The 12,246-nt window shown below is 42.3% G+C and overlaps 1 protein-coding gene across 1 annotated transcript; it reads right to left on the bottom strand.

The window, feature by feature from the left end:
- Positions 1-338: 338 nt before the first annotated feature.
- On the bottom strand, positions 339-11,495 carry ARL6IP1 (ADP ribosylation factor like GTPase 6 interacting protein 1). Its single transcript, XM_033914634.1, has 6 exons — positions 11,339-11,495; positions 8,466-8,599; positions 7,925-8,044; positions 4,319-4,436; positions 2,200-2,284; positions 339-981 (listed from the first exon to the last, which is right to left on the bottom strand). The coding sequence occupies exons 1-6, from the start codon at positions 11,372-11,374 to the stop codon at positions 863-865; spliced, it is 612 nt and encodes a 203-aa protein (XP_033770525.1). The 5' UTR covers positions 11,375-11,495; the 3' UTR covers positions 339-862.
- Positions 11,496-12,246: the final 751 nt, after the last annotated feature.

Raw genomic sequence — 12,246 nt, 5'->3', positions numbered from 1 at the left:
CCACTATTTATTTTGAAATACTTATTGCACTTCACTTTGAGATAAATTTTAAATACACTTAACACATTATTGGTAAACAGATTCCATAAAATGGGACCTGCCTTAAAGCATATCAGTTGGTATGCAGTAACACCTTTGAGTGAAATCTGGTCCTTTGGGCTTCATAATGACAAATAAAGTCTGAAATCTAATGGATGTGGATAAAAACCAAAAAAAGACAAGGGATTGCTACCAATCATTTACAGATTTTCTGTAATTCCCTGGCAAAGTCTAGGATTCACCAAAAGTTTTCTGTAATAAAGCCACAACATTTAAAAAAGAAAAAATGCACACACAACTCCTGAGGATTGTTTCAGTTATTCAACAATCTGAAGTTTATTGGATTAGCAGCCACAGTTCACAAAAAACATTTTTCAACTGACACCCATTTCAGGATGCAACAAGCTGCTACTTATCAGGACATCTGAGAACAATCTAAAGCCCCGCTAAAGAAATGTTACAATTACAGTTACATACATACACAAACTCAAAAAAGTGATCAGTGGAACAACACAAAATTAAAAATTAGCATATTTACAAGAGAAGAAGCATTTAATTTAGTAAAACTGTGGACAAGACACTTTTCCATGCTACATAATGCCATGACTACAGACGTTTAAAGACTGAGCTCTGTTTGAAGCATCTGCATGGCTTAAGTATCAAAGTTCATTAGTTTCAGTGCATCAAGTTCACAAAATTCTATATCTATTAAATATGAACAAAAAACTGGTGCTTGGACAAATACACACAAGAATGTCTGCAGAAAAAAAAAGTGTTCCCTGGACATTATTTGTCACCAATTCTACTGTATTAGTCTGAAGCATCATTCATTCTTCTTTTCTTTTTGCTTGAGCAGTTTGTTGATCTCCCTTTTGCCCATGCCAATGTACTTTGAAATAATCCCCTGATTGTTCAGGCCAGGAAGCAACAGCAAGAAACTCACTAAAAAAACAAGTTAAGAAATAGCACATTAAAATTTGGTTTTGCCTGCTAACCTCCTTTGAACCCTACCAGACCATTCCAGAAAAGGAAAGCTATGCCTGCCAGCCAGCAGATAGTGAGAGAGTCAACGAGTTTTGAACTCAGCTATACCACAGGGCTATATGCAGGCTTAGTACTTCAGTATTGAACTAAAATCAGCAAAATACAACACTGATTCTCCTAAAAGCCCAAAGTTCGTTTTGCTATCAGTCAATAAAAAATTTAACAAGATGTTATTGGTAACAGCAGCAGAGATTAGGGAGGAAACCTGGACTCCAAGAAATGAAAGCATATTAAGACTGTAATTTCACTTTCTTGTCTATCAGACCAGTCCAGAACAAATAAACTTTTTCTGTAAACTGATTTTAAAGTTCCTTACACCAAACAACTACAAAAAAAACCACAATACTAGAAATACAGGAGTTGATATTCAGAACTAGTTAACCAGGTTTTAAGAGAGCCCTTTGCCAGTTAAGCTAGCAGAGAGGACCCCAAGGGAATATTCAGTGCACTTACTTGGATAATACTGATCAATATTCCCTCTAACTGTTGAAGCTGAACCTGATTATTTTGTGGGTGGTCTAGGGGAGGAGTCAAGTCAGCACTTAGCCAGTTAAGTTAACCATCCAAATAGATACAATTTATGTGGTCTTCTCTTTGGCCAGTTTATCTTAACCATTAAGAAGTGAATGCTGTCTGCACAAATCCAAATAATGATTATTTATTATCTAGACATAGCATTGAATATCTTGTGGCACAATTTCAGCAGTAGCAGTCAGCAATTTAACACACACAACATTTGAAATTTAGCACAGCATCGAAGCATTTTTTTAAACTATTTAACCCGGTAGAAAGTAGTGCTTTTTTCACTCTTTCTACTATTATCACTGATTGTTCCTTTAAAACTGATGGACATTAAAAGATATCTACAATGTGTGTGCTTCAGAATGGTTTCACACAACCCAGAACGTGCTATTGTGCCTATACAATGGTCTACAACAAAAGATGCTTTATAGTGCAAAAATCCTTTGACGTTTGCAAACACTTGTATTGAGATGTGTTTACTAAACAAAACCTATCAACTTTCCTATAGCATTATTCCAGCTGAGCTAGACAAATACAGAAACCTCACATTCAACCAGCATTAGAAAACACCCCCAAACAAACAAAAAAACTTACCAATAAAATAAGTGAGGAGAAGGTTATGAACCTGTTGTCCTATCCAAGCAATCACAGCAAGAGAACTTATCATAGTCATGAAATACTGAAAAGAAAAATATATATATATAAAGTGTCAAGCCATTAACATTTCTATTTTGTCCCACCTCCTCCAAAATGAGTTGGATACAAGCTTCTTTGAGATTTAAAAAACTTTTTCTACATCAGCAATGATGAACCTTTATGTTCTGGTAGCATTAAAAATGGAAAAATAATGGAAGTGTTTAATGGCTCATTTGCTTTGGTTTCAAGCAGCTTTTCATTCTCAGCTCTCCACATACCAGTTTTTCCACGTATCTACCACCATAGGACCCTCAGGGACCCCTGAAGAAGACTTTAGAAACATAGAAATAGACGGCAGATAAGGGCCACGGCCCATCCAGTCTGCCCACCCTAATGTCCCTCCCCTACCTTTGCCCTGTGAATAGATCCCATGTGCCGATTCCATTTGGTCTTAAAATCAGGCACGCTGCTGGCCTCAATCACCTGCAGTGGAAGACTATTCCAGCGATCAACCACCCTTTCAGTGAAAAAGAATTTCCTGGTGTCACCTCGTAGTTTCCCGCCCCTGATTTTCCACGGATGTCAAAACGCGGACCGTGTTGGGTCCTGCGCTCTTAGCGGATTAGGTCCTTTAGGCTTTTATGTGGATCTTCTTATTATTTTTATGTGGATGATTTCATTGTATCTTTGGAACTTTGACATTCTCAATAAAGTCCATCTAAGGAACATCATCACTCCAGTGTTTTTTTGGTTTCTTCTGGATTTTCTTTTCTGTGGATAATTTGGGGTCAATTTTCTTTGGTTTTGGCTTTAATGGCTGATGTTATCCAGATAAGTATAGAAGCAACTCAATTTAGATACAGAATACGAATGGCTAAGAAGGAATTTCACATATTTGGGGGTAGGGGGGGAGATTGTCTTGCAAAGACAAAAGCAGAACAAAATCTGCTATGAGAGAGATTAGGTTCTTACCTTGCTAATATATTTTCTAGTAGATGTGCGTGTGATTTTGGACAGACGGGTAATATCCCTATGCTCATGAGCTGTGCAAAAGGAAAACACTCCAGCTTTTGAATCCTTCCTCCTTCACCAGAGGGCTCTACTGCCCCCTTTAGTTTGTACCAAAGCAATAGCCCTGAACCCAACCCCAGCGGTAGTCCCCCCTTCACCCCCAGGCCTACCTTGTGGTGGATGCAGGAGTATCCCTACTCTTCTTGTACATGACTGGTTCATTCAAAATGGCTTCTGGGACTTCCAGCAGCAGTCTTGCTGCTGGAGATCCTGGAAGCCATTTTGAGATTAGAACCAGCACAGGCAGGAGACTCGCGTCTGCCTTTGCTGGTTCCAATCTCAAAATGGATGTCAGGATCTCCTATGGTAATCTTACAAGTCGTACCTCAGCTAAGTGAAACTTTTCTTTTCCATCTGTGCACGGTGGTGGGCTGTTGCCCAATGTGAGAAAAATAGTCAACGCGGTGGAGTTTTGTTTTTTTTTGCCAATGACAAGCAGTGTGGCAGCTTTTGGACTGCTGTCCATATGTATGATATTTAAGGCTTTTTCTCCACCTTTTTGTGTGAATGAGTATCTCGTTTGGCTAGCCCACCTCTCGCTTGTAGTATTTTTTGTGATTTTTTTTATTTATTTACTACTATTTAAGATTATTATTGTGAATAAAGAATGACACAGTGGCTGTTAACCCGCCGAAACGATGGGGGGAAAAAGTGTTCACCGAGGCTACGGGGACAAGGCAATTCACCACCCCGTGGAGCAGCAAATGGCCCTGTCTCCGTAGTTCCCTTCCTTACTAACGATCGCCGCCACCTGAGCATCTCCCTTCATAGCAGGCGATTTCTAAATTTCCTTTCTATGAGCAGTCGGTGTGTTGAAGTCGCGTGTGGCTGCCGTAAAGATCATCTCTCAAAGAAAAAATTGGGAACCAGAGTCACTTTTGAAATTGATATTAAAGAGAGCAGAAAAGTCTTGACAAGGGGCACTTGTGTCTGGTGTACACTTTCCTATGCTAAAAACAAGAAATCTTCATAGCTGAACAGAATATCACATTTGCAACTCACTCACCACTTTAGGTTTTTCTTCCTTCAGAGAAAAGAGGCGCTTCCACCAACCAACAATGCGACGACGACTTTTTACAAGGTTGCTGCAAATTTCATGAAATCTCTGCTGCTGCTCTGTGGTCCTTTATAAAAGGATTAAAAAAAAAAAAAAGAAAAAAAGACAGCCATAAAGAAGTGACAGGTCATCAATATTCAGCTCAAAGTACTAAAGCAAGGCTAGGCCAAGATGAGCCATTTCCTACAACCAGCAGTCTAACAGTGAAAGAGTATTCCCATAAATATTTTAAATCAATGTTAATGTGTTTTGTGCAACTTGAGCATTTATCTGGGTCAAAGGCTACTTTTTAGGTTACCCAAAGCATGAAGGTTTTAGCATGAGTGAATCCAAGATAACACTTAAACTGGTACTTGAGAGCAATGTCATTACTGCGCTTTTGCTCAAAAAGTACACTATCTGTGATCCAGAATAGAGAATGACACGCAGGAACTCATTTTCCTCTCCTCCAGACCTCATTCCCTCCCCCAACTTTTTCTTCCTCTCCCTTTCTTTTTTTCTCTCTTCATGCCCTCTTTCTTTTTTTCTGTTTCCCTTCTTTCCTTCGGTCTCCCTGCCTGCCCCCTTTCTTTCTTTCTCCCTGCCCTCCCCCAAGCCACTGCTGCTGCCATCGGGGAACAGGCCCCCAAGCCGCTGCCGCCCCAAGCTCTCCCTGTTTCGGGCCGACCAGCCTTCCTCTCCCCGACGTCAATTCTGCCTTCGGAGAGGAAGTTCCGGCCCAGCTAGGCAGCGATTGACTGGCCCGAACTTCCTCTCCGATGGCAGAATTGACGTCGGGGAGAGGAAGGCTAATCGGCCCGGTAGATCGCCAAGGCAAAGTGAGTCGATTACGGAGCCCGGGATGGGCTCCACGATCGACTCACTTTGCCTTGGCGATCTACCGGTCGATCGCGATCGACCTATTGGGCACCCCTGCATTACATGATAATGTTCTGAAGACAGAGCTAGACCAGTGTAATAAACTGTTTGTATCTGTCACCACAGTGGATACTGTGCATACCAGCAGAATAGATGAAAGGAAATGGAAGTCTCTGGACAACTCTTCCATCCAACTCAAGTAATCAGTTTTTCTGCTATTCCCTACTATAACACTCCCATCTCTCATACTACTGCTCATTCTATCCCCTCCTTCCAAATCTCCTTGTCCTCTGTGATGTCTCAGCCTGCCCAACCCTACTGGACAGCCAACCACCAGTCCCATTTCAGAATCCTAAAACAAAATTGCTTACTATAGCAGCTATACAGAGAACAGCAGAAGGAAAGATAAGATTACCAAGGTAAGAATCTATTTTCTGGTAGACAGACACTCCATTCCTAAACCTTTGGGTAGTCAACCCCTTCTTGCAATTCTTGTAGAAAGCCTCATTAGCATTCTTTTGCTCCACCTCCCACCCCTCTGGGCTGTCCTCCAATTCCTCAGTTCATACCAAAGCAGATGATCAGCCCTGGTGAGGAAACAGAATAGGGAGGGGTTCAGGGACACTCCCCAAAAAACATATCTGTTCTGCTCATATCATTAAACATATAACAGATAAACAAAACTGAACCATTTGCAATACATAACAAGGTCAACAAGTCAACAACTTGAGCACACCCTGCACCAAGTGTGTGGTAGATTTTCTAGATACTCTCTAGCTTCAATGTGGCAATCACATCCTCTTATCCTTGTCAAGGCTGTACAAAGGAAAGAAACAAGATGTCCAGAATCCCCAGTACCTTTGAGACAGTAAGCAGGCAATTGAACATCTGACAGGGCAGGCTTCAGGAATGGAGCATCTGTCTACCAGAAAGAAAATTACTGAGGTAGGAACCTAATCTTTCTTTCTGGTGTGACAGACACTCCATTCCTGAGCTTAGGGTGGAACAGATAAGCCTGCTGTCAGAACTAAAGATCTGAATATGGAATCTTGTTTGCCTGCCATGCCCACCCTGCAAAAAACATAGTGCACATATGGATAGAAGACCAAGTGGCAGTTCTAAAGATTTTTTTTCCAGGGACACCACCAAATATTCCACCCATGAGGAAGCTACACTTCTAGTGTAGTATGCCTTCATGGATACAGGCGGACATTTTCCACCTCTGATACAGGCTGAAGAAATGGCCATAAGGATCCATCTTAAAATGGTCTGTTTCAAGGCTAGTTAACCTTTACAAGCAGCCCTTGCCAATACAGACAGATGATCCGATAATTGAAATTCATTTATAACCTCTAGATATTGCAGTAAGTCTGTGAACATCTAAAAATTTCACCACCTGATCACTTTTGTCTCGATCCTGAAGGAGTGAAGGCAGGTAGGCGTACTTCTTGGTTGATGTGGAAGCTGGAAACCACTTTGGGACTGTGTGCCAGACCATGCCTGTATACAAAATTCTGAAGAAGGGATCTCTGCATGACAAAGCCTGAAGTTCCAACACTTATTGGGTGGAGGAAATTGCTACCAAAAACACCATCTTGATGGTAAAGTCCATCAAAGAAGCTTGCTCCATTGGTTCTTAGTGTGCTCGTTAACACGCAGAGGACCAGATTAAGACTCCATGCCCGAAAAGGCTGTCACACTAGAGGCACAACGTGTCCTTCAAAAACCTGGCCACATCTGGTGTGGGTTATAGTGCTCTATAGCCCAAAACAGGAGATCACCTCAATCTGATCTTTCAGGGAGCCAACTGCTAGGCCTTTTTCCAGACCTTCCTACAGGAAGGCGAGCACCACCGAGATCAGTGCAGTGCTCAGGTCCTTACTTCTTTGAGCACACCAAGTTTGGAAGCACTTCCAAGGCTTTCACATATGCTGCTATAGTTTCCTTCTTCCTACATCTTAGAAGCGTGGAGACCACTCCTTAGGGATAGCCTTTACGCATTATGGCTTAGCTCTTGAGTGCACAGCACTAAGACCAAAGTGTTCTGGATCCTGGATTGCTAGTGTAGAAGGATTGAGATTGAAATAGACACTAGAAAATGACATGGGATTATTTCCCACGGTTATCCACGGGGATGGGAACGGTGATGAATTTTGTCACCGTGTCATTCTCTAGAAAGCAGTTTGCCATGATCCTAGAAAAACCGCCATAGAGCCACTCAGCCTGCACGCAAGCCCACTGTGGATGAATGTGAGGCAAGCCTTGCTCCCAAGGGAACGGTCCCTGAACTCCCGAACTGTTAGCGCAAGTGGGTGCATTGCAAAGCAATCTGCACTCTCCCACAGCCAGAGCTGTCCCAAGAGCGAGATTTTCTGCAGCACCGAAAAGCCTTGAAAACGGTTAGCAAAAAAGACTGAATTTACTTGAATAGAAATATGAGCAGAAAAGACTAGCTCCTACCATCTTGCTTGTAGAGAGACAACTGGGGAATTGGAGCACAGTCCAGAAGGATGGGAGGTAGAGCCAAAGAATTCTAATGAAGCTCCCTACAAGAAGTGAAGGACAAGAGAGGAAAGCCACTAATAGCAAGAGTAGCTGCCCAGAAGAATTAGAACCCAACGCTAATAGCTGTGCTGCTAGAAATCTTGTAATACGTACATTAGGTACAATACTCACTCTTTTAGGCTTATTACTTACCACTTATTTGAGCCAAAAATTCTAGGCGCAAGAGCGGGTACCAGATAATCAGCCAGACACAGAAACACAACAAAACAAGAAACACCTGACAAAACTGATGGATCCAAGTAATACACCATTCTGTAAAGAAAAGGCATTTTCATTAAAATGGATCACTGCACAAGTATAAATCAATTGCTTTGTAAATAAAAGTGATTTCAGACTTAAAAATAAACACACTGACACAAAGGGCAATACTCTTTTAGTCACTTGCACAAGGTTAACATTAAAGCTTTTTAAGAGAGCGAATCAAGTCAAGGGTGAACATGGGAAAGGTCTGAGTATTTTAAGTCAAGCAAACATTTTAGTTTGTTAGCAAACATTTTAGTTTGCAGGTCTAAAGCTTTAGACCTGAAAACTTGTTAAGATAGAAATGGTCAAAGAATATTAAAATATTCATGAGAAAGTCACAGGCCATGTTATGCAACAGTATTAACATTTGCTTGTACTTCTGATAATCATGTAGAATGAAAAACTGTAGAAATCCATTTTATCCACTTACAGAAATACTAAAGAAATTGTGCCTATGACAGCAGCTGGAAACCAGGGCTTCTCCCAACGAAGAACTCTGTCAGCTACCAAAATCACTTCACCCCATCCTTGCAACTGCTCCTCAAGATTAGCAGTCTCTCCAGCCTGTATTCAAGCAACAAAAAATTCTCAAATTGGCATAAGCAATTAAATTCAACACAGCCACCACCCAAAAAAAACCAAAAGTAGTGACCTACTACTACTATTGCTAATTTCCATAGCGCTGCCAGGCGCACGCAGTGCTTTCCATTACATTAACATAGTGAGAAAAGTGTGGCTTGCTGCAAGTCCTGGATTGGACACCTTGCATAAAGGATCTGGAAGGGATGTACCAGAATCCCTGGTCAAAAGAGTGTACAATCTAATCAGACATATAAACAGGACATTTAGGGTAGAGAATTACAGAGGAAGTGAAAAAACAGACATGGGTACTTTATAAGTAGGTTAGAGTTAGGACGAGAATGATACGGGGACAAATTTGTCCCCACAGGATCTAATCTCCATTCTCATCCCAACCCTGCAAGCTCTGTCCTCATCAGCATAAGCCTCAAACATGTTATTTATTTCTAAAATTTCTTAACCGCCTATAACTAAGCAGTTTACAGCGTAAAACATTCACAATAATTCAAAGAACATATAACGATACTTTCAGTACACACATTTAACCCACTAAAAATAGCAGGGAACTGTAGTAGGATTACATATCATCAATTGTTAATTACTCAAGAGCATTGTTCATAGTTCAGATTCCTCTTTAAACATCTCCCTTCCACATAGCATCATAGGAAGGCATCTACATACAATTGTGTTTTTAACATTTGCTTTAACTGTAATCCAGGGGTGTCCAACCTGCGGCCCCATGAAGTATTTTGAGCAGTCTCGGTCGAGGACAATGCAGTGTTTACCATCATGCCGGCTCCAGTGGTATGCAGATTTTGTGCGGCTCCAGAAACATTTTTTTTTTCAGCCAATGCGGCCCAGGGAAGCCCAAAAGTTGGACACCCCTGCTGTAATCGATCCAAACAGGTCCTCAGGATGCCAGGGAGATTCCATTGTTTTACTCCTGCCATGGGCATCAGTGCTGCTTTTGTTTTTTCATACCGGACAGTATTCTCCTTCCTCGAAATTAATCTCACTGTACCTTCAGATCGAGTCTTGTGCAGATGAGCACAGAGCTTGCAGGAATGGGGATGGACATACATTAGATCCATGGGGATGGGGGACAAATTTATCTCCATGTTTTAGGAGTTTAAAGCATGGTAATGTCAGACTACATTTCTCGCGCTGATTTACTGAGTTCGTCTTTGCCCCCATGAAGTTCTTGCCTCCTAGTTGCAGATGACCCATCTCGGTGATCAGGGAGCAAGACTGGGAGGTTATAATTGCCAGGTATGTGCACATGCTAACTGGCAATTGGCGAGTGTGACCTCTATCCCCACCCCCTGATGCAGACCATTTTCTTACATGCTTGCTGGTTTCTTGTACCTCTATTTGTTTCTGGGGCCGGGACTGACGGGTGGTAAGGTCAGAACTTGGGTCAGATCAGAGAAGGAATATGTGCTCACTACAGCAGCTGCTGGAGGAGGCAGCAGCAACAGCACTAGTACAGACAGAAGACAGACTGAGAAAGCAAGGCCTGATAATGTACTGGGGGCTTTTCACTGTAAGGGAAGGGGGGGGGGGGCACAGAGGAGATTTTATCTGTCTCTGTCTTATGATTTTCTCAAGAAGTGCTGCTGGATTTTTCTGCTCTGTAGCCAGATGGGCAGGAACAAACGAGGATTTTTCCCCCCTTATTGGGTCATAATTCTGGAATGCATTAACATGGGAGATCCATCTATATAGTGACTATATAGTCTAAACTTGAGGTTTTTCCAAGAAATTTTCACTTGAACCTGAGAATTTGACTATTGATCTGTGAAACCTCTTCAGAGATGTCCGACAAAAAAATTTTCTTTCCTCTTTCACACCAAGCAAAACATCCTAGTACTCATTTGCCAAGTGGAAGCAGGAAACAGTCTTGCAACTTTATATTTTTAAAGTGACACAGGTAACTTGTGAAACCCTTCCTCTGCAGATTTCTCAGTCTAGCATGGTGCCCCATCACAAGAAGAACTAACTCTTCAATTATATGGAAACAGTGGGTAGACCGAAACAAGGTCATTTACCAATCAGTACAGGGGGTGTGAGAGAGGCTGCTACAACTGGGCTCTTATGGTGTTCTCTGTTACAGGTATCATTAAAACGAAATCAAAGCAATATTTCTTTTTATGGGACCTGCGGGGACGGAGGAGATTCCTATCCCTGTGCAACTCTCTTAATCTGCAGCTACTGACGAAGTCAGCAAGAGGGAAGCACAAAGATGGTGGTGGTGGCAGCGGGACACAATTTTAAAATGTTTCTTCCACAAGTAAACATTACCATTTGTCATCTTTTCTTTAGCATTACCATTAAACCTACATTTATCGGTGCTGATGTACCGATCACGAGCCCTAAAAGTCAGCATCACTTGCGCTCGTGCCATGTTTATGCTGATCATCAGCTGCTACAGCGAGATCTACCAGTCTAATCCTGACACCAGAACCCCAGTGGACAAAAAAAAAAAAAAAGGTCTTAAAACTCAGCAGCCATGTAAGATGCAGCATAGATCAACGAGAACCCTCCCTCTTCCTACCTAATCCCATACCCTATCAAGATGGCAGGAGGCAACAGCTCAACGCGAACTGGCACCTGCGCACCTTCTCGGAGACGAGAGCATCTCCGTCCCCTTCACAAGCCCGGCACGACCAGGAAGCGCTCCTGCGTGAAGGGCCTCGCGCGTTCCCCTCCCCTTCCAGCACTTACCAGCAAATTCGTACTTTTATTGTCTACGTCCGCCATCACAACCCCAGTACAGCCTTTCAAAACCTCACGGGCTCGAAGACTAAGCGTCTGACTACTCCTTTATTAAACCACACACAAAAAAACTCCCAGAAGCTCCCGCGGTACCACATCCTCCTCCTCCTCCTCCTCCTTCCCACTGGCTGGCCTGTCGTCCCTAAACCAGCACCTGATTACTGATTGGTGAAATCAAGCAACTATTAGGCCGTGTTGGCCAATCCGAGAGCCAGAAACTTCAGGACGTAAAAAACCAAGGAAGTTTACATTTAAAGTACAGAAAAACGGCTAATGAACGGACAATGCAGCTACTGCGCCAGCGCAGTGGGAGCGCCCGCCTGGACTTCCTAGTTAGCTATTTACAGTTTGATCGTCGTGTGGTCAAATTGCTTCAATAGCTTGCCTGACATAGTGTAAGGGTGCGGATAGCCTTTAAAAAATCATTCGTTTCATATTTTCACCAGCGTTCTTTAGGACTAGCCTGTCTTTGAAGTGCTACCAATGAAAGCTTTGACAGTTTAGTTTTGACCCCCTGTCTTCAAAACATATAGATATAGCCATAGAGGCTCAAAAAAAGGCAAACCCAACATGTAACACTTGACTGAACAGTTATAAAAGCTGGCTTTTAACAATGTAACAACTTTCCTTAGAAAACAGAAAAATCCAGCCCTAAGTAACCTTTGCTTTGCGTCGAAAACCGAGGAAACGTAGCCACGTTAATAACGTTACTCCACGCATGCTCAGGAACATCAAAGTTTTGTGAGCGCCTGAGGTCGCTCCTCAAGCCACTGCAATTATTTCTGCACTGGCAGGACAGTTAGCATTTAAATATTTGATAACGTAGGTAGCATGTTTAACTTTCTAATACGTGTTTA

This window comes from Geotrypetes seraphini, chromosome 11 (assembly GCF_902459505.1).
Source record: "Geotrypetes seraphini chromosome 11, aGeoSer1.1, whole genome shotgun sequence".
Lineage (NCBI taxonomy): Eukaryota > Metazoa > Chordata > Amphibia > Gymnophiona > Dermophiidae > Geotrypetes > Geotrypetes seraphini.
This window is presented reverse-complemented; position numbering and strand designations above follow the sequence as displayed.